This window comes from Prionailurus viverrinus, chromosome B2, assembly GCF_022837055.1.
Source record: "Prionailurus viverrinus isolate Anna chromosome B2, UM_Priviv_1.0, whole genome shotgun sequence".
In the NCBI taxonomy this organism is placed as follows: Eukaryota; Metazoa; Chordata; class Mammalia; order Carnivora; family Felidae; genus Prionailurus; species Prionailurus viverrinus.
The window spans coordinates 18,094,537-18,122,175 of record NC_062565.1 but is presented as its reverse complement, the minus strand read 5'-3'; the positions used below and the strand labels follow the sequence as shown (position 1 = coordinate 18,122,175).

The 27,639-nt window shown below is 45.8% G+C and overlaps 1 protein-coding gene and 1 non-coding gene across 2 annotated transcripts; both read left to right on the top strand.

Moving 5' to 3' along the window:
• Positions 1-1,457: 1,457 nt before the first annotated feature.
• On the top strand, positions 1,458-23,615 carry LOC125166397 (uncharacterized). The gene is made up of 5 exons (XM_047860337.1): positions 1,458-1,589; positions 2,649-2,891; positions 19,757-19,879; positions 22,742-22,911; positions 23,594-23,615. The coding sequence occupies exons 1-5, from the start codon at positions 1,458-1,460 to the stop codon at positions 23,613-23,615; spliced, it is 690 nt and encodes a 229-aa protein (XP_047716293.1).
• LOC125166972 (U6 spliceosomal RNA) lies at positions 17,789-17,895 on the top strand. Its single transcript, XR_007152650.1, has one exon. It is a non-coding gene; the product is annotated as a U6 spliceosomal RNA (small nuclear RNA).
• Positions 23,616-27,639: the final 4,024 nt, after the last annotated feature.

Sequence of the window (27,639 nt, the reverse complement as noted above, 5' to 3'; positions counted from 1 at the left end):
AGATGTCAACCAGAATTTTAATTGTTCGAGACCCGAAATCGCCCTATTTAAGCAGATTCCATGCTAAAAAAAATTTGCCTTTCTCCAGTGATCTCACATAAACACGGAGCGTTCATCAGACTCCACCAGAGTCATTACTATTTATATTACCCTACCCTGGCCGTGTGCAGTCAATTCATAATTGTCCAGTTTTTCTAATTAATCACAAAAGATTTTTGTTTTGCCTGCAGCTAGTTCTGGGGTGACTCACGATGGCAAGCCAAAGCTCATACATCAAACACAGGCCCTTTCTCACTCTGGCTTTCTGCTGGGGAATGCGGCTCAGGGCTTCGCGACCAAAGAGGCACGCACCGGGCATGCGCGGCCCCAGGCAGGGGAGAAGCTGGAGATCTGTCCTCTACTGTGTGACTTGTTATTTTTATCTGATGCTTGCATTCTCGGGCCAAATCAGATCCAGATAGCAAAGCAAGGTTTCTAAATTCAGAGCGCTGCCGCTCCGGGTTCTTTCTCTCCGCTTTTGTGCCTTCCTCCTCTTCCCCGTTTATCAAATTGTTCGAGACTGCAGCCTTTCCAAAAGAGAGATCCAGACGCCAGAGTTCATATCCTTCGGTCCTTCCAAGGGCGCCCTTGCACGGAGGCCACCACGACAAAAGAATGTCACCAGGAAAAGAAAGAAGCCCAGTCTCTGTATTTTATCCTAACCAATCCATGTAATCACAGGGCGGCCGGCAGGAGGTTTAATGCGCGGTTTATCTTATTGAAAGGCACCTGGGGGTGTTTCAGCAGGTGACCGGTTGGAAAAGGTGTCTGATGCAAATAACCTCTAGGATTGCCAGGAAGGGGGCCATTGCCACAGCTTGTGTGAGTCAGGACAGCGAGCACACTCCGTACAGATGACCAGGCGGCCCACTGGGCAGGAGGCAGGCAGAGACGGTCCTGTGTGACCCGCACTGCACGCAAGGAATTTCAGGGTGAGATCAATCACTTTAGAAGATCTCCTTTGACGGCACTGGCGTGGGGGCAGCCCAACGGGAGGAGAAAAACATGCTGCCCGGCAGCCCTAAGGAGCCTTCAGGACTCCATCAGAGGCTTCGGGGATGTTAGACAACTCTTGGCCACTGGTTTTATTTAGTGATTCATTTGGCTGGTATTCTCTACGCACAAATTGACGTAGTGTTATGATAGCCAGATCCCAGGCAGCACCGGATACGTACATGTCCTCATGGAAGATGCCGGCCACGAGGCCACAATGCTCCCACCTGCCCGCCTCGGTGAACCAGGCGAACACTTCTTCTTCCCCTTGGGGTCTAACTAGACGGCACCTCCTCCGAGAAGTCTCCCTGGCCATTTGCCTCCACGTCCTGCCGCCTATGCCCACCAGGCTTAGATGCATCTTTTCTGCACCCTGTAAAAGCTTGAACTGCCTCTATCCTAGCATACATCACGATTGCCTGGCCATGTGCCCTCTTGCCCACATTGTTAGGGGCACCACGAGAGTGGGGACCACCGTGTTCATTCTCAGTTCCAGCTCGCGTGTCCATGTAGCTCCAGAAGAGAAATCCCTCAGAACAGAAGTGGCCTACCACCAGGTGGAAAGATCATGGTAACTGTGAAGGGTGATGAGGACTAAATATAACTTCCTACACTTATTTTCCAAGTTCTTTAACTTTCCAGGGTTCCACGAGCTACATACTCCCTCACTGGTGCCCTACTTTGCCGGGTTCAGGTCCGCCCTGAATTCTTCACATGCTGGAATCAGGCTGAGGGTTAGTTTATCTTAAATCACAATAACAATACAAATAAAGAACGCTGTTATTGAGGCACCTGGGTGGCTCAGTGGGTTAAGCGTCGGACTTCGGCTCAGGTCATGATCTCACTGTTCGTGAGTTCGAGCCCCGCGTCTGGCTCTGTGCCGACAGCTCGGAGCCTGGAGCCTGCTTCGGATTCTGGGTCTCCCTCTCTCTCTGCCCCTCCCCTACGTGCTCTCTGTCTCGCTCTCAAATATAAAAAATAAAACATAAAAAAAAAAAAAAGAAGAACTCTGTTATTAGCTCCTGATAAGGAAGGCCAAACAAACCTGGGTCTGTGTTTTTGCCTTTTGGCTTCTTCCCTTTCCGAAACCTAGTTTGCATACATGGGGTGGGGGTTGGGCGTCAAAGGGACAGCTGCTTGTTTGATCTAATTAGTCTGATTCTCAGTCTTTGCTATGAAAACACAGGGGAAGGGGGATTCCAGATCATCCCTGGACCTCTGTGAAGTAAAATCTTCCTTCACACTCGAAGGACTGGACCTCCTTTAACATAACAGATGCCAAATTTCTAAAGAACCTGAGGTCACTGGGCCTTTAAATGTCATATTCTTTCACACATTTGTATTCAGCGCGTGCTGAATTCAGCAAGGGCACACCCAGCTATTTGCAAAAGACAGAAGAGGAAGGGCCCCTGCCCTCATTCACAAGCAACCAACACCTAGGTTGCTGGTCTTCTGGGCCCACAAACTTACACAGACTATGACACGTCTGATGGGAATCATAGAAAGACGGGGTGGGGTGGGGGGGCCGGCGGAGGGACATGGAAACTTGCACTTGAAGGTGGGGCCTGAGGTGGGGGTATCCCGCGAGACTTGCGCGCAGAAGTCCCTTCAAGCAGAGTCATAAAGGACCACTACTAGGCCAGCAGCGCTCCCGGCAGGTGGACAAGAGTGAGCCGGACTCCTTTCTCAAGGTGGCGGAAGGATATTCAGACCTGGCCCCTGGGAGCGAATGGAAGATCTGTCCCCAGAGGCTGGAGAGTCACCGGGCCACCAAATGGAGTGCCTTATACACCACAGTCAAGACTTTCTATTTTTGTCCTAAAGACGATGAGGAAATAGCAAAGAAGGGTTTCACACAGGTGCGTCAAAGACTCAGGTGTGTTGTCCCGGGGCGCTCTGGTTGGGGCCGTGGAGCAGGAAAGAGGGGCAAGGTGGGAATGGGGGAGTCCACGGGCAGCCCCCGAAGAGGGGCAGGTGAGAAGTGATGGCAGCCAGGACTGGAGCCATGCCTGTGGACATGGAGGGAAGGATGGGTTATGGAGATTCTGAGTGGTTAAGATGAAGGGTGAATGAAGAGTGGAATTTCCCAGGGAACAACCAGGATTAGTGTCTCCGGCATTTCCAGCTCTCAGCTCTGCTTTACCTAGTCCCCCAAACCAACAGATCTGACCCTTGTATCATTGAGTTCAGGAAAAATAAGTTAGTGAGGCCAACTAAACCCCCTGCTGCTCCCTGAAACCCAAGACCCAGCCAAGAACATTTTCTCATCCACCCAACATCCCTCCTTGCACTCTCTCTCCTCACGTATTTGGAACCAAAAGGGACTTCGCGCAGCAACCCGATTCCCTCCTGAGTCCTACCTGTGCCCACTGCAATCCAAATGCAGGACATCTCCACCACTGTGCCCTCTTTACTGGCGTGCAGCGGTTATCAGGGTGGCCTGGCAAAAGGCCATTCTCTTCTCCAGACTTGAAGTTGCTCCCTTGTCACAATGGGGAAAAGTGCAAATGCTGCCTGTTCGGGCCCCCACAATGTGCACAGAAAAACTGCAGGTCAAGACGATAAGCCAGAGGCGCCTGGGTGGCTCAGCGGGTTAAGCATCCAACTCTTGGTTTGCGCTCAGGGGTTCGAGAATAGAGCCAGAGTCAGGCTCCCTGTGGGTGGTGTGGAGCCTGCTGGGGAGCATCTCTCTCTCCCTCTCTTTCTGCCCCTCCCCCAAGCATGCACTCACTCTCTCAAAATAAATATTTAAAAAAAAAAAAAGAGGGGGGCACCGGGGTGGCACAGTCGGCTGAGCGTCAGACTTCCGCTCAGGTCATGATCTCACAGCTCGTGAGTTCGAGCCCTGCGTCCGGCTCTGTGCTGACAGCTCGGAGTCTGGAGCCTGCTTCGCTTTCTGTGTCTCCCCCACTCTCTCTCCCTCCCCCACTCGTGCCATGTTTCTGTCTCTCAAAAATAAATACACATTTAAAAAAAAAAGAGGATAATCCAAACTGAACTTCTCAGAAGACCAATGCCCTCTAACCGCAGAGAATTCTTACCAGAGAGCGTGTCTGTAGTTCTGTATTTTCCACCCCCACCCTGAGAGACCTGCAACAACAGACATTTGAAGCCAGGAAACTAGTGATAGCAGAGAATTACTGATTACGGATGGTCCTTGGAGTATAGTCACCCAGAAAGGGAATTTTGAATCTATTTGACAATTCTAGGGACGCCTGGCTGGCTCAGTCAGTAGGGCATGTGATTCTTGATCTCAGGGTGGTGACTTCGAGCCCCACATTGGGTGTAGACATCGCTTAAAAATAAAATCTTTAAGGGGCGCCTGGGTGGCTCAGTTGGTTAAGCGTCCGACTTCGGCTCAGGTCACAATCTCGTGGTATGTGAGTTCGAGTCCTGCGTCAGGCTCTGTGCTGACTGCTCAGAACCTGGAGCCCGTTTCAGATTCTGTGTCTTCCTCTCTCTCTGACCCTCCCCTGTTCATGCTCTGTCTCTCTCTGTCTCAAAAATAAATAAATGTTAAAAAATTTTTTTTTAAATAAAAAATAAAATCCTTAAATAAAAAAGAAAAGAAGATTCTAAAACCAAAAATTGTCGTATCTCTGGCTGAAAGCTAGAAATCAAAAATGTCAACAGCAAGACCATTTCATGTCAATAACCAAAATAATGCTTTTTTTTTTAAGGACCAAAAAAGAATTCTAAGTACGGCTGGGTATGGTAGCAGGTTTCTGATTGCATTATTTCGCTTGTTTATAATATGCTAGACAGCCAATTTCTCCTTCCCCTGGAAAGGATTCTGAATTCTCAACATGTCTTTTTTTTTTTTCCTAATAAAGAATAGCTACGCAAGTGGCTATTTTTCTCTAATGCTCATATAATAGGGGGCTTGATGCTAATAACAGGTGCTCTCTCAGGTAGCTGGATAAAAGAGCAAAGCCCCTGCGTACCCATCTGAAGGAGTTTTCGAAAATAAAAGAATAGCCTCCTTTAAAAAAATGAAGTACCATTTGCAATGGGGGGGGGGGGAGAAGAAGTCTGTAAATAAAAGATTCCTAAACACAACCCATTTCTTCCTTTATGTAACTGAAGCAGTGTGATGTGGAATAACAAAATTACAAATCCACAGAAGCGTTTGCAAGGGGGTCTTAAAGCCTATTGAAGAAAAGATTTAAACTCTAAGGAGGATATAAGGGCCCACTCGTGCCTGGGACAGGACGATAATAAAGGAGGATCTCCTTGGCTTCACTGTTGGGCATTGGACCAAGAACTGAGTAAGAAGGAAGGATAGGAAAACATTCAGGACTGAACTGGAGAGAAGTTTTGGTAGGAGCAAAGGGGTGCCTCCTTTCCAGTCACTGAAAGGTTGCCTTATTTTCCTGCTGTCTCCGATCTGAGTTCCACCTCTTCCATAGCATCAGCTTCCAGCTCCACTCCCACCAGTGGGAATCTGATCTGGGAAGTGACCATCTCCTCAGGAAATGTCACATGCCCTGGATGCGGAAAGCCCCGGAAAGCCTCCAACATAGTTGCTGGTCTGACCTGAAGAGCTGAACACCTGCCGATGGGGCTCCACAAGTACGGGGCTCTGGGTTCTAGTTCTAGAGCCAGGGCTAAAAGGAGGGTTCCAGAATTAGCCGGCCATTCTTTCTCGAGCTTCCCTCAATTAAGTAGAACCTAAGCCTCTTTCCCGCAGGCTGATGGACCAGGACCGCAGGGTGGGAGCCGTGAGAGTCCTCTCACTGACTTCGCTGCCCCCTTCAGGGTGTCCAGGGACACGAGATCCATTCTGGATCCAAAGTCGTCGTGGGCGCTGTGGGCACATTTGTCTCTGTGGCTTTCACTGAGGATTAGCACGGTTTCTACAAGGGTTGTGCTAATGAAGCAACACCATTAAGTTGAAGGAAAGAAGTGACATCTTTCTATCTTCCCTCCTCTCTCCCCTTTGTGGCCATTTCTGTTTTCATTTTTTTAAGTTTATTTATGTATTTTGAGAGAGAGAGAGAGAGAGAGCACAAGCAGGGGAGGGACAGAAAGAGAGGGAGAGAGAGAATCCCAAGAAGGCTCCGCCTGATGTGGGGCTCAAACCCACAGACCAAGAGATCATGACCGGAGCTGAGATTAAGAGTCAGAGGCTTAAACTACTGAGCCACCCAGGCTCAGTTTCTTTTTTTTTTTTTTTTTTCATTTTTTTTCCATTTTTTTTTTTTACTTCCAGATTCGTAGTCAAAGGTAAGATACTTTCATGGGGCGCCTGGGTGGCTCAGTCGGTTAAGCGTCTGACTCTCGATTTTTGGCTCAGGTCATGATCTCATGAGATCGTGTCAGCTCTTTGCCGACAGCCGGGGACCTGCTTGGGATTCTCTCTCTCTCCCTCTCTCTCTCTGCCCCTCCCTTGCTCATGTGCTCGCTCACTCTCTCTCTCTCAAAATAAATAAACATTTTTTTAAAAAAGCATTAAATCAGATGAGGATAATGGCAAATACGCCTCTCTTTCTTAGAACACCATACGAACAAGTGCTCATTCTCCAATACCTGAAGGAGTATCTCACAACACGCAGGTAATATAAGCAGCAGGAAAGGAGGTTGAAAGTGACTTTCTGTCATCCCCGCATTAGTGCAATGGTAAGATGAATGTTGCATCTTGAAACGCCGAGCATTTTTTCGCCTCCTATTATTAACCTTGCATGCTTCTAAGCAGCACGGGGTCCTGGAGAAAAAGGTTATAGCAAGTGGATATTTGAGAGCAGAGATTGCTATCCAGGGTAGGCTGAATTGGATGTGCTTCCGTTAACCTTCCTTTGTGCTTGAAATCCACTCTTTTAATGCAGCTGTTCCTTCCCATTTATAAAAACTTCACAAACGCAGCCGCTCAATGTAGTTGGATTCGGCACAACATTAGATTCAAATAAAGGGCCTTAAATGATTAAACGGACATTCCTCCGAGGCGGCCGGGAAGATTCCACCCAGAGAAGCGCTGACTGGCTTGTCCCCTGTGCCAACGCCAAATACCATAAGGGGCTTTGTGTTTTATAGCATCTTTTCTCTCTCGGCATGCGTCCTATACCCCAGTTTGCGTTTTTATCAGGCTAAAGAGGACATATTTTATCATAATGGCTTTATATCCGATGCGTACAGGCCCACACAAATGGGGTATTACCAGCTAAAGAACTGTACCTCAGGCACCATTTTATTAGAACCAGTGTTCACATCAAACAATACATCATAAGTATTTTATATTAAGCGTGGACAAATCATTTGCCTGAGGATTAGGTGTGAGGCCATTGAAATGCAATCCTTCTGTTGATTTTTTTCTTAACTGCCAAACCAAACATGGCCAAAGAAGTAACTGTAAAGGCTACCGCAGGAGCACTCTTCTACATTTCAAGCGTAACATAAAAAAACCAAGCGAAAACGCGTGTGATACAGCCACATACGGGGAAACGTTTCTTCAACGCCAACGCTCATCTCGGAGGTGTGTGTCTGATCTGTCCCTAACTTTGCTTTCGCTACTGGAGTGTCCCAATGAAAAAAGAAAGCCGTGCCCAGGAGAAGCCAACCAAAACCTCCCACATTACCGTCAACCTGGCAGGCTCCAGAGTAATTCACTTGACTCTTCTCCTCAACGGATCCCATCCCTCAAGGGCTCACGGCCAGGGAGAAGTCCTGGCTTGTAAGACCACTGTGGCAGCTGATTTTAGACTCTCAGACCAGTGTCATCGTCTTTAGGATACTGTTAGTAAGAATTAATAAATAGGCATCAGGGATATTTTTTTAATGTTCAATTATTTTTGAGGGAGAGGGAGACAGCGCATGAGTCGGGGAGGGGCAGAGAGAGAGGGGGAGACACAGAATCCGAAGCAGGCTCCAGGCTCCGAGCTGTCAGCACAGAGCCCCAGGTGGGGCTTGAACCCACAAGCTGTGAGGTCATGATCTGAGCCGAAGTCGGTAGCTCAACCAACTGAGCCACCCAGGCGCCCGGGCCTTGGGGATATTTTTAAACTAGACATCTGTTGGGCAGTCTCTAAGATACTCTATTATGGGTTTTTTTCTTACAGAGGAGGATACCTTATTTAAAAAAAAAAGGGGGGGGGGGCGCCTGGGTGGCGCAGTCGGTTAAGCGTCCAACTTCAGCCAGGTCAGGATCTCGCGGTCCAGGAGTTCGAGCCCCGCGTCAGGCTCTGGGCTGATGGCTCAGAGCCTGGAGCCTGTTTCTGATTCTGTGTCTCCCTCTCTCTCTGCCCCTCCCCCGTTCATGCTCTGTCTCTCTCTGTCCCAAAAATAAATAAAAACGTTGAAAAAAAAAAAGTTCACATGATGCATCGTCTTCCAGTAAATATTTGCCTTAATCCAAATTCTGCGAATGAAGATTTGCCAAGTGAAGGGAACACAAATTAACACAATGTGGCAGTTAATACGGGGTAAGAATGGAGTCAGACGTCCCGAGCTAGAATCTTTGTTCTGTCCCCTGCCAGGTGTTCAATCTAGGCAATTTACTTGACATCTCTGGGCCCCGGTTTCCTATGAAATGGGTATAGTGGCAATGCCTGCCTCATAGGTTGCCATGAACGTCAAATGAGATCAGCAGGAGGAAATCCTCTTCCGCTTCTCCCCCTCCCTTAGCATTAGCCATTGGGCTGCATTTAGGAGCTCTGCTTCCTGTCTGCAGCTCTCTCTCTGCTCCTCAGCCCTTTTTTCCATCGGAGCAGGGATAGGCTGTGTGAAGGAGAACTCTGAGTGATCGAGGAGGCAATCCTTGGGCTCTTTCTTGTTGGCCGGTTACCTTCAGGTCCCAATGCACTAACTTCTCTTCTAGCCTGATTGTAACCATGCACGTTTCTCTCTGCATCCACCTGCTGAAACCACGCCACCTCTGTTAAGTGCGCCAAGCAGAAACCTGGGACATACAACGTTGCCGTCAGCGGACCCTCTGAGCATGACAAGTATTACCTGAAAAATAATAAATAAGGAATCATTTTAAAAAGTATTATTTGAGCAAATAATTGAGCAAAGGTAACAATCCTAGCAGGCAATTGTTAAGGGTTACACATAATCAAATGGAGGGGCGCCTGGGCGGCTCAGTCGGTTAAGCGTCTGACTTCGGCTCAGGTCGTGATCTCACGGTTTGTGAGTTCGAGCTCCGCATCAGGCTCTGTGCTGACAGCTCGGAGCCTGGACCCTGCATCGGATTCTGCGTCTCCCTCTCTCTCTCTGCCCCTCCTCTGCTCATGCTCTGTCTCTCTCTGCCTCAAAAATAAATAAAACATTAAAAAAAATTTTTTTTCAAGAAAAGTGCTGGTTAAATGAATGAATGTGTGAATGAATGAGTGAATGAATGATGGGGTGGGTTTAGTCACTTAACCGACTGAGCCACCCAGGCACCCCCATTTAACCAGCCCTTATATGCCAAGCACAGTGCCGGACACAGGGGGAACAGATAAAGTTGCTGCTTGCAAATGCTTGGTTCTGTGGGTTTCGGAAAATGCCCAACACTCTGGAAACACTCATTCAGATACTCAGTGTTTGGGAAATTAACGAGGGAAGCCTCCTTAGCAGCAATGTTCAGATCCTATTTTTATTGTGGGACTTTAACCAAACCCCAGTAATGAAACATGTTCAGAACAGGACCCCCTTCACAATCTGCTTGTGACAGACTCATCATATCCATTCTGCAATATCTGATTAAAAACATATAGGGGAGGGGATCTTCATTTTAGATATTCTGGAAGCACTCAAAAAGATCAGCAAAGAAACTGGACAGCTTCCATGGGCCCGGTCTTCTTGAGTGTAGCTCTCATCACCGCAAAGAAAAAGAAGTATGTGAAAACTGAACAACTGGTTATTCTTTCCCACAGAATTGCCTAGAAACATGAAAAGTCAACTTCCATTATCTATATACTTTCCTAAACAAAGCACAGGAAAATCAGATGGTCTGAGTGGCATAAAGGGTGTGGCGTGAGGGAATCTTCCTTCTAAAGGCACTATGGGGAAAGTTCTAGACCACCCAGCCCTTCCTGCTTCAATAATCAATCACCTAGTTTCTGATCCTACAGGAGTCACTTCCTCTCTTGTGCCCCATTTCAACCTAGAATGAATTAAGGGGAATACTTCTCACCAGCTTCGTGGCGTTCGGAACAGAAGAACGTGCACATATTTTCATTGACCACAATGTGTGCTAGTCTCCCAGAAGCCTTTGTTCTGTAAGGATTTAAGGTCTCTAAGCTAAGATAGATAGCAGCACTCATGTTTTTACTTTTCCCTCAGATTTATGCATTTTTTTCTTTTTTTTTTTTTAATGTTTATTTTAGAGAGAAAGACTGTGAGCGGGCGAGGAGGGGCAGAGAGAGAGGGAGACACGGAATCCGAAGCAGGCTCCAGGCTCCGAGCCATCGGCACAGAGCCCGGCGTGGGGCTCGAACTTACGAACTGTGAGACCATGACCTGAACCAAAGTTGAACCCTTAACCGACTGAGCTACCCAGACGCCCCCACTGCTGCTCTCTATGCTATTTTATGATTCTTCTCAACTGTATTTTTATCGGCTCATGTCTCACGACACATGGGATACATGGTGACCTGATTGCTCACCGCCAGAGGTAAGGAAAAAAAAAAAAAGGTGGAGATCCCACCTAAGATCGGGGAAAGAGCATCCTGCTGCTGATATGCCCAGGGCCCTGTTGGAGGAGGGTGTTTTGGAAGAACTTAATCTATTAGCCCTCATCACCTCTTTAGATAAACCCAGAACTGTATCTTGAGGCAGAACATTCTCTGCATTGAAGACTAGCCTACGTGTCGCTAGCCCCATAGAGACAAGTCTAGCACTTTCCTCCCTAACCTCTGACTCACCCCTAAGGCTGAGCCGCTCTCCGGCCAGCCACGTCCTCTATTTTTCATCTGTAAATGAAAACCCCCCAAAAGGGAACAATGGTAATAGCCTCCACCAACATTGTTCCCTGAAAATTGGACAAGATTTAAGGCAATTGTGTTAAGTATTTTGTGCCACAAAGAAAAATGCTTTCCTTCTCCCCAGAGAAGACTTCAGGAGAAGTCTTTTAAGGCTCCATTCTCTAAATTCCCTTTTGAGAACAGTTCCTTTTGAGAACCCCAAAGAACATTCGGGAGTGCAGTCATCCCCACTCCGTGAAAGGGCACCACAGAATGACAGCTGGAGAAAGATGGAGTTCTAATCCAAAGCCTTGATTTTACATATGAATCAACTTGAGAGCGATAAACGTTGTTGGTTTACCAAAGGGCACATGACTAATTAGTGATGAGCCAGGAGGAACGATACCATTCTTCTTAAATTATTTACAGGAACCTTTCCCACACTTCCGCTGGGACAGCACACTGAGATAACCTTTCTGAAAAGTAATTTAGGCAACCTCTTTCAGTAGGGTTAAATACATGCATATAAGTGGAGCCAGAATTTCCATTTCTAGGAATTTGCCCTAAGAGAGTACATGGAAAATCGCGCTATGACTTAGCCACAAAGATGTTCGCATTAAGGCAGTTGATAGCAAGAAAAATTGGGAAGCAAGATCAATGTACAATAACAAAGCATTGGTTAAATTAAAATGGTACACGTACGGGACGCCTGGGTGGCTCAGTTGGTTAAGCGACCGACCTCGGCTCAGGTCATGATCTCACGGTTGGTGAGTTCAAGCCCGGCGTCGGGCTCTGTGCTGACAGCTCAGAGCCTGGAGCCTGCTTCGGATTCTGTGTCTCCCCCTCTCTCTACCCCCTCCCCTGCTCATGCTCTGTGTCTCTCTGTCTGTCAGTAATACATAAAAACATTAAAAAAAATTTTTTTAAACGGTACACTGTACAAGAAAACCTATACAGGTACTAACAGCTACATTGTAATAGATTGTGTTATTAGGTGAAAAGCGGAGGTAACGATACCACGTGTGCCTAAGACCCGAATTCCACAAAGAATCTGAAAGGGGGTGAAGAATTGCCTGCGTGATATCGAGACAGGTCAAGGAAGCTAAAGTAGATGGTGTCGTAAATATCTTTTGTTTCAGTCTGCATGGTCTATGTTTTTCGGGACTTTGAGAAGCTCTCACTTGACACGCTCTGGGTTTTTTTTGGATGCTTAAGCTGAGTCCCCACCTGGAAGGACATGTTGTAACAATGAATGGAAAAGGGGAAAAAGCAGAGGTCAGGAATGAGGCCTGGTGGGAAGAGGGAGTGGGGGGAGGGTATAACTGAAAAGGAGAAGCCAGGTAGAGATAAGAGTAGAATCGGGTGGAGCTTTAAAGATGAATAACAGATGTCTGATAAACTCTGACCAGGCCATCCTCATGATGAGTCACCTAAGCAGGAGCAGGGACAGGTGGGATGCAGAGCTCAAAATGGGGGTTAAAAGTTCCAGGATGTTCAAGTACTTTCAGATTTACAAGGGGGGGGGGGGGCGAAAGTTAACAGGGTACCAAGACACAGTAATTAAAAAATTTGGTTGATTAGAAAAAGGCATCCTTTGGGGCGCCTGGGTGGCTCAGCCGGTTAAGCGACCCACTTCGGCTCAGGTCATGATCTCACGGTTCGTGGGTTCAAGTCCCTCGTCGGGCTCTATGCTGATGGCTCAGAGCCTGGAGCCTGCTTTGGATTCTGTGTCTACCTCCCTCTCTGCCCCTCACATGCTTATGTTCTCTCTCTCTCTCTCTCTCTCTCTCTCAAAATTAAATAAACATTTAAAAAAACAGGAAGAAAGAAAAGAAAGAAAGAAAAGAAAGGAAAAGAAAAGAAAGAAGGGAAGAAAGAAGGAAAAAAGAAAGAAAGAAAGAAAGAGAGAGAAAGGAAGAAAGAAAGAAGGAAAGAAAGAAGGAAAGAGAGAAAGAAAGAAAGAAAGGAAAGAAAGAAGAAAAAAGAAAAGAAGGAAAGAAAGAAGGAAAAAAGAAAGAAAAGAAGGAAAGAAAGAAAGAAGGAAAAGAAAGGAAAGAAGAAAAAAGAAAAGAAAAGAAAAGAAAAGAAAAGAAAAGAAAGAAAGAAAAAGGCATTTTTCTGACCAGGATTCTGAATGTCACAGCGTGGAAGGATCACCACAGCAATTTTATATCTCTGGGGCAATACAATTAATAAAACAATTAATAATACTTAACCATTATTAACAACTGGTTGTTAATAACAATGGTTAATAATACTTAACCATTATTAACAATTAATAACACTTAACCAACAGGTAGAGTATGAACACCTGCTCTCATCTTCTCTCTCCTTTCCTTACTCAGCACGTGTCACGAAAAATACAGGCTAACGGAACCAGATCCAGATGTAGATCCCAACTAGTCCTCCCGACACTGTTTCCTCATCTGCCTACCACGGAAGATGATCGTAAGAACTAAGAGAGTTAGGATGTATAGAGTGCCTAGCACGTAACAGGCTTTCAGTAAATATTTGCTTATCCTTACCCACCTCTCTGTGCCACCGGCTGGCAGTGGTGGGGAAAGAAAGTTGAATCTAGCAAAGACAGAGAATCAGGCCATCCAGTATATGCTATCTCCCCCCTGGGTTTTACGGTCATCCTGGTTTCATCCAGATATACTTTGACCTTGACTGATTTCTTCCTTCCCGGCAAAGACTATCTAACCCCGTGTACTTGTACACGACTTGTTTCACTGCTCCGAATGGACCTGTTGATGTTACTTAAGGTCTTGCCTTTCAGAGAGAAGCCAGGGGATTAGCTGTGTCTAAAGGTAATATTTATGATTTCCTGATACTCCCATTTTCTGATTCTAGAAAATATGCATTTCGTATCAGTGACTACGACCCAGTGATCACCCACTGCCAATGTCTCACCATTCTGTGTACCCACTACTCACTCACCCCACAATATCCCAGAGCAGCTTCGAAGGTTAACCAAACACTGGTTCGAGGCCAGCCACGCCAAGCACTGCTTACAGTTTTAGCATGGATGTCTGGTAAGACCGTTTCAGGCTGTGTTCCCAATTATCTTCTTTGAAACACTAGCCAGTATTAGAAGCAGAGGTTGAGAGATTTCCAGCTTAGAAGAAGACTTCATCAAAAGAGTCTGCTAGGAAAGCATCCCAATTTTCTGTATTCTGACTTCTAGAAAGTTCTTTCTTCTCATGAATTGAGATCTGTTCACCCATATCGTACATCTACTGATCTTAGTTCCACTCTGGAGTCATGTAAAACAAGCTTAAAATTCCTTCTTTTCTTTCATATGCTCCGTAGTTAATAACAGATGCGCAGTAAGTGAGATTATTACTCATTTTCATAGACCGTACCTCTAACAGAAGTCTATTCTACAAGCAAAAAAAAAAAAAAAAATCAATAATAAAATGGCTATTACCAGCTTAGAAAATTTCTGTATCCAAACTATCCCCAAGATAATATCTAGAAAGCAAGTCAACGTGGAAAAAGAAATAATGGCCAATATCAAAAGCAAAATGAAAACAAAGATAGGGAACCTCATTGCCTGGGCTTCCCTCTTTTTTATATTTGGACATATTTTCACTCAAAAAATCTTATCAGACAGATAAATGGTAGGCTAGGCTGCCATTATTCAAAAGCGAGGGTTCGAGCCCCGTCTTGGCTTCTGTGCGGACAGCTGACAGCTCAGAGCCTGGAGCCGGCTTTGGATTCTGTGTTTCCACCTCCCTCTGCCCCTCCCCCGCCAGCACTCTGTGTGTGTGTGTGTGTGTGTGTGTGTGTGTGTGTATGTGTGTCTCTCTCTCAAAAAATAAACATTAAATTTTTTTAATTATTAAAAAAAGAGTGAATACTGATTCTTTATGTAGAAAACAGACAGTGATACTTCAATTAAACAAAGAAAAAGAAAAGAAAAAAAGAAAGAGACAGCCATCAGATACCTGTCCAAGTAGTAGGGTAATCTTGGCAGAAGGAGCTTTAACCCACAGAATGTACCCCCGAGATATGTATTGTATAATTTTATTACTGTTATTACCAACATTAATATTTTTATATGTACAGTAATTTATATTTTCCAATCCCTTTCATCGCCAACACCTCATCAGATGGATCATCAGAAAAAGAAATTAAAGCAAGTATTATTAACACCATATTTCAGATTAGACCCCGGAGGCCTAGCAAAATTGGGTAACACACCTAAAATAAGAGCTTAGAAAATTCATTGTTACTCTCCACGGAATTGTGTTTCTTGCACTTTTATTGAGATGTAACTGACACACTGCCTAAGTTTAAGGCGACTTGACTTGTATGTATCATGTAATGATCACCACACTAAAGTTAGTTAATACCCATCCTCTCATGTCGACAGAAAACAGAAAGACTATATATTTTTTCCTTGTGATGACTACTCAGGGTTTACTGTCTTAAGAACTTTCCTGTTGGGGCACCTGGGTGGCTCAGTTGGTTAAGCTTCTGACTCTTGATTTCAGCTCAGGTCATGATCTCACGGGATTTAAGCCCTGTGTCTCGCTGTCCGTGTGGAGCCTGTTTGGAATTCTCTCTCTGTCTCCCTCTCTCCCTGCCTCTCCCGTGCTCTCTCTCTCAAAATAAATAAATAAACTTAAAAAAAAAACAACTTTCCTGTATATTATGCAACAGTGTTAGCTGTAGGCATCATGTTGGATGTCATTTCCCTAGTGCTTATGTATCTTATAACTGGAAGCTTGTACTTTTTGATCACCCTCCTCCAATTCCCCTGTCCCTCTACCCCCTACCTCTGGTAACCAAGACTCTGATCTCTTCTTCTGTGAGTTTGGGTCTTGTTTTTGTTTTCGTTTTAGATTCAATATATAAGTAAAATGATACAGTATTTGTCTTTCTCTGACTTATTTCACTTGGCATAACACCCTCAAGGCCCATCCATGTTGTCAAAAAATGGCAAGATTTCTTTTTTTCATGGCTGAATACCATCGTGTGTGTGTGTGTGTGTGTGTGTGTATACATTCATCCATCAATGGACACTTACGTTGTTTCCATGTCTTGGCTATTGTTAATTATGCTTCTATGGACATGGGGTGTGGATATCTCTTTGACATAGTGTTTTCATTTCCTTCAGATATATTCCTAGAAGTAGAATTGCTGAATCTCAATGTGGTTTTATTTTAAAACCTAAATTAGTAGATCCCATGGAGAAGTGCACCCCATTTCAAAATTCTCCAGGTGTTATGGACTAAATTGTGCCCACCCAGCCAAATTCTTTTTTGTATACAAATGTTTTTATTTCTTTTTTGAGACAGAGACAGAGTGAAGGGGAGAGGGGCAGAGAGAGAGAGAGAGAGAGAGAGAGAGAGAGGGAGACACAATCTGAAGCAGGCTCCAGGCTCTGGAGCAGAGTCCGATGCGGGGCTCGAACTCACAAGCTGTGAGATCATGACCTGAGATGAAGTCAGACGCTCAACCGACTGCACCACACAGGCGCCCCTTGCCCAGCCAAATTCTCATGCTGAAATCCTAACCGATACCTCAGAATGTGGCTTTATTTGGAGGTAATGTCTTTGAAGAGGTAACTGAGGTTAAGTTAGGTCATTGGAATATGGACCCTAAACCAATCTGACTGGTATCCATATGGGAGGAGGAGACTAGGACACAGACAAACACAGACGGAAGACCACGTGAAGACATGGGGTGAAGGTGGCCATCGACAAGCCAAGAAGCACCTTGATTCCAAGTTCTGTGTTGTGAAGATTCTCCCTGGCAGGTTCTATCAGTTACAGCATCACCAGCCAGTGCTCTGAAGTCCTGTGAATTTTTTGATTATGGATATGGAGGTCGCAGAAAGATAGAAAGTCAGTGACATTTGTCTGTCTCCCATGCTCCCCACAGCAGTCTGTGCAACGGGGTGTGGGCACACCCATGACTTCTAACTTCACCCCATGTCCCTGAACCTGTGCTTCGCCTCCTGGTCTCATTGAGACACCAGGACGACTTCTTGCAAGAAAGTGCAAGCTCTAAAACGAGTCTGTCTGTCAGCACAACTCCACATGATGGACAGTGACAGACACATGGAACATCTCAATTCTATCATTTTTCAAATATAGCGATCACACACCACACTGGGATACGTGGCGGCAGAATCAGCTTTAGGATCTCTCCAGTCACATCACTTAAGACGGCCCTTCAGTATCCTAGCATTCAGAAGGCTATCCTTTTAGGGATCATTTCTGTAGTTTGTATCCTAGCGTTCGAGCACACCACCAATGTCTGAACTGATCGTTCACTTCCAAAACCCAACTGCAGACAGAGATGCTTCGTTTGGACGGGCAAGGATACTAGATATCGCTGACCAGGTAGACCTAGTGCCAAGGAATAAAAGAACTTTGAGCCCTTCTACATGGCATCCGTCATATCTCTACTTCATAACTGCTCATAACTAAAAAGCTGGGCTCACATTCAAACTTGCTACGTTGAATTCTGTCCCGAAATGCATTTAATCACTGATAGAATTATGTAACGTTATGCAAGACAATTATGACATTATGTAAAACAATGAATCCATCTGGCTGGCTTATCTGTAAATAATTATAAACGTGTACTGTAAATAACGGGGCCTTCCTTGAAGAGGGCACACGTGCTATTCTAGGACCTCTTTGCATAATTAGCACAAAGTCCCCAACAAATGTGCACATCTGGTAAGGACCAAGCTGTGTTGGATTCAAACACACGGTCACTACCTGGTAACTGTCCTTTAAGCACCAAATCTTAATCCTGGGTAACCACAATTGTGACATCTGCGTATTTCCTTCTACTTAGATCTAACCGTCACACTTACAGGTTAGCCTTTCAAGATAATTAACTTAAATATATAAAGAGTGCTCGCTTCAGCAGCATATATACTAAAATTGGAACGATACAGAGAAGATTAGCACGGCCCCTGCGCAAGGATGACACGCAAATTCGTGAAGCGTTCCATATTCTTTTGTAGCAACGTGGATGGAACTGGAGAGTGTGATGCTAAGTGAAATAAGCCATACAGAGAAAGACAGATACCATATGGTTTCACTCTTAGGTGGATCCTGAGAAACTTAACAGGAACCCATGGGGGAGGGGAAGGAAAAAAAAAAAAGAGGTTAGAGTGGGAGAGAGCCAAAGCATAAGAGACTGTTAAAAGCTGAGAACAAACTGAGGGTTGATGGGGGGTGGGAGGGAGGGGAGGGTGGGTGATGGGTATTGAGGAGGGCACCTTTTGGGATGAGCACTGGGTGTTGTATGGAAACCAATTGGTCAATAAATTTCATATATAAAAAAAAAAAAAATATATATATATATATATATATATATATATATAAAGAAACACACAAGACACAGATCATGGGTTACCTGGGATGTATGGTTCTAACAAACCATGGGACGAACACAAGGGATTATTATTACATCCAGCCTGAATGCTTCCTCGACATTATCCTTCCATAATTATTCCAGGTTTCCCCAGATGTGGTGAATACAACACACTCAAACTCATGTCCTCCAAGAAAACTTTTTCTAGGGCCTTCCCCACCCCCCAACTATTTTTCCTGGAGACCTTTGAAAGGAACATCTTCAAGGACTCAACAAGTATTTACTGAACCCCTGCTGCTGCTATGGCAAAATGTTCTGCTTTTTAGGGGCTTGCAATCTAAGTGTAAAGAAATATTCCTCACGTTTGAAATTTGGGGGAATTTTGAAGTCTCGTGTGATGCAATTTCTCTGTAATACGTAAGCATGTGTCTCCATACCTCTGTGACGGTCCAGGTGCACATCTGCATTTGCTCAGGCTCATGTTCCCAGTGCTTCCAACAATGGTGAGTCCTTGACAGTTATTCATAAATACATTTGAATAAAATATGGAATAAGAGTTAGCAGGAGTTGAGGGAAAGGGGACATCAGTTAAGAGCAGAATTACAGGGATTATTTCTGGAGGAAATGACCTGAGTCCTAGAAATTCAGAAGTCTTTTCATGTCCATCGTGTGTGTGTGTGTGTGTGTGTGTGTGTGTGTGTATACATTCATCCATCAATGGACACTTAGGTTGTTTCCATGTCTTGGCTATTGTTAATTATGCTTCTATGGACATGGGGTGTGGATATCTCTTTGACATAGTGTTTTCATTTCCTTCAGATATATTCCTAGAAGTAGAATTGCTGAATCTCAATGTGGTTTTATTTTAAAACCTAAATTAGTAGATCCCATGGAGAAGTGCACCCCATTTCAAAATTCTCCAGGTGTTATGGACTAAATTGTGCCCACCCAGCCAAATTCTTTTTTTGTATACAAATGTTTTTATTTCTTTTTTGAGACAGAGACAGAGCGAAGAGGAGAGGGGCGGGGGGGGGGGGGGGGAGACACAATCTGAAGCAGGCTCCAGGCTCTGGAGCAGAGTCCGATGCGGGGCTTGAACTCACGAGCTGTGAGATCATGCCCTGAGATGAAGTCAGGCGCTCAACCGACTGCACCACACAGACGCCCCTTGCCCAGCCAAATTCTCATGCTGAAATCCTAACCGATAACCGATACCTCAGAATGTGGCTTTATTTGGAGGTAATGTCTTTGAAGAGGTAACTGAGGTTAAGTTAGGTCATTGGAATATGGACCCTAAACCAATCTGACTGGTATCCATATGGGAGGCTTAGACCCACATGAGCCCAAGTCTATTTACGCCAGCAAATTTTTTCACTGTCCATCAACCCCGTAACGTGTTCATTCTCCTCCTCATGAGGAGGATTAGAGTCCATGATCCATCCAGATTTTCTCCCCCTTGCACACACCGTCAACCCCCTTCTCTCTCTCTCCCTCCTATGTAGAATGCACTTGGCAAAACTCCCAAATCTGGTTACAACCAAGCCTGCATCTGCTCTGCATCTGTCCTCCAGCCGAACGTGACTGAAAGGAAGCACACAACTGCACAAACAGGTTTCATGTCAAAGGTAGGTTTTGTTTTAAATTTACGAACAAACATCTCAAGTTGTTTTTCAAATCTTCCTAACAACACTGGGGCGCCTGGGTGGCTCAGTCAGCTGAGCGTCCGACTTCGGCTCAGATCATGATCTCGCAGTTCATGTGTTCGTGCCCCGCGTCGGGCTCTGTGCTGATGGCTCAGAGCCCGGAGCCTGCTTCAGATTCCGTGTCTCCCTCTCTCTCTGCTCCTCCCCCGCTCACTCTCTGCCTCTCTCTCTCCTTCAAAACTAAATTAAAAACGTTTTTTAAAAATTAAAAAAAAAAAAACTTCCTAACAACACTAGATGTCCCATGGAATCAGTTTCTGATCCTCCCAAATGACTATTTCACACCTAAGATTCTCAGTGACCTCCACCCACTCTTTGATGACACTGCTTTATTTATTGGAGAAAGTAGCCACAGTAAGAATAGATGAACTTGCTTTGCCACAGCCCAGTTCTGCCAACCTGCCAGTAACTGTCTCTTGTTCTTACTTCCTACTTTTTAAGGTCAACTGTTCTCTGACTCTCTTCAACCCACTCCTCTTGCCTACTTAAGAGATTAGCCACCCCTATTATCTCCTTTTTCTTCCGATTCATTGATTTTTCCCTCTTCCCCACCACTTCCATCTATCTACAAAAATACTCTATTTTTTTTTTTAATATATTTAAGTGGGCCCTTACATCCAGCACAGAGCCCAGCATGGGGCTTGAACTCACAATCCTGAGATCAAGACCTGAGTTGAGATCACACTTTAATAGCTCCCTCTTTGGAAATCCACCCTTGACCCCACATTCTCATAGTTTCTTCCCTTTCACGGCAGAATTTGAATCATCTGTACTTGGTGTCCCCATTTCTTTGCATCTTTTCTTTAACCATTTCATTCAGAATGTCATCCCTACAATTTAACTATAACTGCTCTTGTTAAGATCATGACGTCTGATCCAGCAGTGGGTTTTCTGTCTTCATTTTACCAGACCACTCGACAGGATTTGGTACCATTGACCACCTGTTCTTCCTTGAAACACTATAGTTTGGGAGACACCATATCCTTCTGGGTTTCCTCTTGTTTCGTTGACTGTCCCTTCTCAGTCTTCCTGGCCGGGTCCTCATCCTCATACTGCCCTCTAAATACTGGTGTGTCCCTGGGGCATCTGGGTGGCTCAATCAGTTGGGCAGCTGACTTCGGCTCAGGTCATGATCTCCACAGCTCGTGAGTTCGAGCCCCTCGTCGGGTTCTGTGCTGACAGCTAGGAGCCTGGAGCTTGCATCAGATTCTGTGTCTCCCTCTCTCTCTCTACCCCTCCCACACTCACACTCTGTCTCTCTCTCTCTCTCTCTTTCAAAAATAAATAAACATTAAAAAAATTTTTAATAAATAAGTAAACAAATACTGGTGTGTCCCACCCTCAAGGTGAGCACCTCCGTCTCCAGGTGACCTCTTCTTCATCCATGACTTTAAATACCATCTACTAATTGGTGGTTCCCAAAGTGTATCTCCAGCTCTGATCATTCTCTTAAATTCCAGACTGCTGTATGTATCTGATACTCAATGTCTTCACTTAAAATTATCAAAACAGAGCTATTAATTTCCCAGTCTAAAGCACCTCATCTCTTAACTTCCCTATCTCAGAAAATGGCCCCACCAATCACCCAGTGGCACAGATCACAAATCTAGGAGTCATTCAGGACACCTCTCTTTCCTTCCCACTGCACACCTGATCCATTATCAAGTCCTTCGCCAATCCCTTAGACCAAGTACCAAGCCCTACCACCTTTCATTACTGCCACTGCCATACTTAAGGCCACCATCGGCTGTCACTTCTACTCTACGATAGCCATGTAGTTGGTGTTCCTATATCCCTCTTTCTCCTCAACAGAGAACGTTCTGTAGAAAAGACAGGGTAATTTTTTTAAACTATAGTTCAAGTCACCGTGCTCCCCTGCTGGGCTCCTTCCCATGGCTTCCCGCTACACTCAGAATTCAAGGTCCTCATTCTAGCCTCCAGGTCCATAGCAATGTACTGGCTTCTTCCCCTCATTCCATTCATCTTCCCCTCGATCACTCCTCTCCGGCCACACTGGCCTTCGTGCTGTTCCTGGGCCAAGCCTCATTCTCTTCCATTTCTTCCCGCAATGCTCTCCACCCCAATCATTACTCGAATGTCCTGCACCCCAATGTACATCTCTGCTTCGATGTTACTCCTCAGAGTGATCTTCTGGTCCACCCCATCACCCTGCAAGGCCTTACCTGCCTTCTTTGCTTCCCAGCATTCATCACAGTATGAAACTATACATACACACACATATATATATATTATTTTATATATTATTACATGTAATAGATATGAATTTCTTTACTTATAATTTATCTACCTTCCTTTCTAGAATATACACTTTTTAAATTTATTTAATGTTTATTTATTTTTGAAAGAGAGAGGGAGGGAGGGAGGAGCACAGAGAGAGGGGGACAGAGGATCCAAAGCTGAACAGCAGCAAGCCCGATGTGGGGCTCAAACTCACAAACAGTGAGATCGTGACTGAAGTCAAAGTCGGATGCTTACCTGCCCCAGCGCCCCCAGAATATACTTTTAATAGAGGAAGGAAACCGTCCTTGATTTCTTGACCTCTGTGATACCAGACCCAAGATGAGGCATTTAAAACGACACCGCTAAGGTAGGGAAGGAAAGAAGAGGGGACAGGGGTGGGAGTATGCTCTCTAGCACCCGGTCCCTTCAGCGAACGCATCAAACTAAAAACATCCAGATGAATAGAAACACCTTCAAGTCACTAACTTTGCAAAGCAGTTGTCAAGAGCCTCACATCGAGAGATTTCCTGTTGTGTCCCATAGTTCGGCCTACAACCTGACTCGGCTGTCTTGGAATTGGATTACATGGTTCCCAGATCTAGATTCACATCTAACAGGTGCATTCTTGGCATGGAGGCCCACTATCTGCTGCGAAAGTATCGGTCTCCGAGAACAGATACGGGAATGGGACTGCTTGGACTACCCCGGAGCAGGTGAGAGTATGCGCTTCTGGAGGTCAGGATGTGCCAGCCACTACGACCTGCAAAATAAACTTCAAATGTAGGTGAAGTAAGGTCCCTCTTTTCGTGAGACGCCCTGCACAGCAGGTAGGTAACCGTGTTGCCCCCCAGGACCACGCTCATGGAGACGTGAAAAGCATCGAGAACGTGGGGGAGGAAGAGATTGCATTCACTGAAACGCTTCGGTCCCTGGTTCAAAGCTCAGTAGTGTCCCCCTTTCTCAGCCTGACGCTCAACCTTTTCTGTCCCTTCACTACAAAGATCCTTCCTACGCCCATCCCCACCCACCCCTCAGACCATTTGCCCTTTTCATGGATCTCTGCAGAAAATATGCTTGGTCTTGCCTTAAACTACTGACCATACTAAGCATTTTTTTAAAGGGGGTGGGGTGCACCTGGGTGGCTCAGTCCGTTAAGTGTCCAACTCTTGGTTTCAGCTCAGGTCATGATCTCACAACTCATGGGTTGCGCGTTGACAGTGAGGAGCCTGCTTGGGATCCTCAGTCTCTCTCTCTCTCTCTCTCTGCCCCTCCCCCTGCTCACACACTCTCTCTCTCCCTGTCTCAAAAATAAATAAATAAACATTTCCAGTAAGTAGATAAACCGTTGACCATCCTTAACTTTCCCCTGATTCCTCTTCTCTTTTTTTGCCCCAGTTCAAAAACCTACCCGTTGTGAAGGTTTTTAATGTTTTTCATAAATTTCTCTAGTTATTATTAGTAGTTTGTCTTCACAAAGCTGGCCCTCCCATGGGTCCGCCCTCCCTTCCTTTCGCTCAAGTTGACTCACCCAGCTCTTGCCTCCCACATGCCTGTTGTCTGCACTGGTCATTATGTGTCACCACAGCCAGCTGTGGATTATTGCCGACACTGTTCCCAGTGTCTGATGATCTTCTAGTGCATCTGGGGGACGATCACTGCGTCTCTCAGGTCTTCAGATGAGGTGTCCCCACAAGAACCACACTTGGAATAGATTTTCCATGAATCTTTTAATCAATTCATTTACTTTATAAAGCAGAAATTTGAAGCACCATTGCAACGAGTGTCAGAGTCTTTGTTATTGATAAAAATTTCACCTAGGGGCGCCTGGGTGGTTCAGTCGGTTGAACTTCAAACTCTAGATTTGACCTGATCTCACAGTTCGTGAGTTCGAGCCCGGCAGCAGGCTCTGCACTGACAGTACAGAGACCGCTTTGGATTCTCACTCCCTCTCTCTCTGCCCCTCCCCTGCTCACTCGCTCTCTCTCAAAATAAAGATAAAGTGAAAAAGGGGTGCCTGGGTAGCTCAGTCAGTTAAGCGTCCACTCTTGGTTTCGGCTCAGGTCATGATCTCACGGTTCGTGAGTTCAAGCCCCACATCAGGCTCTGCACTGACAGCACGGAGCCTGCCTGGGATTCTCTCTCTCCCTCTCTCTCTGCCCCTCCCTGACTTGTGCCTCTCAAAAATAAATAAACATTTAAAAAATCTTAAAAGAAAAAGAAATTGACCTGAGTGAGAGAAATCAGCTTCCATACAGCAATATATTTCTGCAAACACATACATCAAACATTCACTCTAGGCTCATCCATATGGCCTATAAGTTTACTATATCTTCCACCTGCACCTACCCCCACTGTCAACAAACTGTGCGGAGTGTCTCCAAAGTGCTGGAATAGACGGTGAAGCACCAGCTGGTGAGGACAGAAAGGTAAATAAATAGCCTAGGGGAATTGAAAGAAGCTGCACAGTAGGGAGAATTCTTTTTCTTTTTCTTTTTCTTTTTTTAACTTTTTAGTGTTTCTTTTTTGAGGGAAAGAGAGCGGGAGAGGGGCAGAGTGAGAGGAAGACAGAGAACCCGAAATAGGCTGTGTGCTGTCGGGCAAAGCCCCGTGGGGGGCTTGAACCCACGAACCGCGAGATCGTGACCTGAGCCAAAGATGGACGCTCAAGTGACTGAGCCACCCAGGCGCCCCAGTAGGCAGAATTCTTGGGTTTAGTCTTGACGAGTGATAAAGAATCTGTCAGGAAGAGAGTTGAGTGAAAAGAGACTTTGGCAGATATTAAAAGACTGGATAAAGTAGACAGGGTGGATATACACAGTAGCGTATTTTTTTTAACGTTTATTTATTTTTGAGAGACAGAGTGTGAGCAGGCAAGGGGCAGAGAGACAGGGAGACACAGAATCTTAGTCAAGCTCCAGGCTCCAAGCGGTCACCACAGAACCCGATGCGGGGCTCGATAGCATGAACCGTGAGGTCATGACCTGAACCGAAGTCGGACGCTTAACCGACTGAGCCACCCAGGCTCCCCTGTACATGGCAGAATATTACACAGCAGTAAAAAAAAAGAATGAGATCTTGCCACTTGCAAAAACACGGGCAGGTCTAGAGGGTATAACGTTAAGTGAAGCAAGTCAGACAGAGAAACCAATTCCATATGATTTCACTCATGTGTGGAATTTAAGAAACAATACAAATGAACAGAGGCAAAAAAAGAGAGACTAACCAAGAAACAGACTCTGAACTATAGAGAACAAACCTGTGGCTCCCAGAAGGGAGGAGTGTCGGGGAGATGGGTGAAACAGACGAAGGAGATTAAGGAGCACCCTTATCATGATGTGCACCGAGTCATGTATAGAATCGTTGAATCACTTTATTGTACACCTGAAACTAATATAACACTGTATGTTAATTATACTTGAATAAAAAAAAAAAAAAGACTGGAATTGTGAGGGTGATCATGTAGAAAAGTTTAGAAACATAACTTGGTTGGCGCGTGGGCACCTGTTCCAGAAATCTCACACGCAGAGCTACACAATTCTGCCAAGGTGAGACTTGGGGGTTGCGGGGAGGTGGATGGTGGATTATAATAATTCCATGGACCATATTAAGGATTTGAAGAGTTTGGACTTTCCTCTGTAGGACGCGAAAGAATCCACGGAGGTTCCAAGGATTTCAATTTTAAATAAGTTACATTGACAACAGATTGGAGAATGAACTGCGAGACTCAAGGCTGGTGGGAAGGAGAGACCGGCTGGGTGGGAGCCGTAGTTCAGACCAACGGTGAAGCGCTTTGAGAGCGAACACTGACGGGAGGGGAAGTCAGATTTGAAAAACATGTCTGAGAAGATGCAGCAAGCGTGTGCTGTGAATTATCTTCCAGTAAAATCTTTTTGTGACTCATGAGATGCGGAGGCTGAGGGAGGGCAGTGAATAAGGATGACGATGAGGGTTTTCTGGTGACAGAGACTGCCTAGGTGGTGACGACGTTGTCCACGCTGGAAGAGAGGGCAGGAAGAAGACAGGTCGGTTGGGGGAGGAACAATGCGCTTCGTCTGAGACACATTGAATTGGAGGCGAGTAGAATCTCAGGAGTAGAGAACAGGGAGAAGTCCCAACTGGAGACGGATGTTGGGCAAAGCCATGGAAACTGATGAGGTCACCCAAGCAAAGCACACAGAACAGGGAGAGGGAAAATGTCCTCCTTCACAAAATTTAGCAACGGAGAAAGAAGGGAGACAGCGGAGTGTCTGGAGAGAGGACCGTAGAGGGGGTGGAAGATGATTTTTTTTTTTTTATGTTTGTTTTATTTTTGAGACAGAGAGAGAGCATGAATGGGGGAGGGTCAGAGAGAGAGGGAGACACAGAATCGGAAGCAGGCTCCAGGCTCTGAGCCGTCAGCACAGAGCCCGACGCGGGGCTCGAACTCACGGACCGTGAGATCGTGACCTGAGCCGAAGTCGGACGCTCAACCGACTGAGCCACCCAGGCGCCCCTGGAAGATGATTTTAGACCTGAAGAGACATAGATGCTTTGTTGGCTAAGTGGAAGGAGCTAACACAGAGGGGGCAAGAGAATCCCCAAAAATGAGGGCTGGAACTGTAAGCAGAAGGAGGGAGTGAAGGGAGCAGAGACGAAAGGGACGGAGATGCAGTAACCCAGAGCAGAGGTGTTTAGCCTCGGAGAGGAGGGGACACGCCATTTCTCTCCCACAAAAGGGAGATAGATTAACAAGTCGTGTCATGGGAAAGCCATTGGCTGCTTCTCCAGATGGTCTCCATGTTCCCACACATGAGGTGGGGGTAGTGACAGAATCTGTGAAGAGTGAAGGCAGGGTGAGTGAGGGTAACACGTTTTAAGGACTTGGAGAGATTTTGGAACAGCAGCCCTGGAACAGGTGTAAGAAAGGCAGCTGGGAAGTCAAGACGGGGCGGCATCGGCACACGGGGAGGGACCAGCATTTATTAAGCACCTACTCCATGCGGGCAGAATCCTAACTGGTATGCAAGAGTTGGTGCGCCCGGGAAACGTCGGAGATCTTCATGAGCTTGAACTTCTCAGTATCGTATGGTTTCATCACTAATAATCTTTGAGCTCTTTGGCAAAGGACCATGAGACGTTGATACAAGGACAGTGATGATTGACGGTGGCCCTGCCCATTCGCCGTCTCCTTGCTTCTCCCGCATTGGCGCTGCCACCCAGAAAGCTGATTGCAGCTGGGTCTTGCCCCGTGTAGGAGGCTAATTCTTTCACACCTTCCTGCTACCACACTCAATCTTTGCTCCTCCTTCCTCTTCCCTGCTGCCCCACCCAGTTCCCATCCAAGCAGGACTACGTGATTATCAAGACAAAAGGCTGGAAGTGCCCTTATCAGGAGGAAGAGAAGGGCTCAGAGCTCTCCCCACCCCCGCCCCACCCAGTTTTGAACAGTTACTAACAATAGC

What these genes read in the sequence shown, in the direction of transcription:
- LOC125166397 (XM_047860337.1), top strand. Translation starts at nt 1,458, where the DNA reads ATGTGCCCTCTTGCCCACATTGTTAGGGGCACCACGAGAGTGGGGACC. An exon ending in CAAAGAAGGGTTTCACACAG is followed by an intron (nt 2,892 to 19,756) that starts GTGCGTCAAAGA and finishes CCTCCTATGTAG; the next exon opens with AATGCACTTGGCAAAACTCC. An exon ending in CTTGGACTACCCCGGAGCAG is followed by an intron (nt 22,912 to 23,593) that starts GTGAGAGTATGC and finishes TTTTTGCCCCAG; the next exon opens with TTCAAAAACCTACCCGTTGT.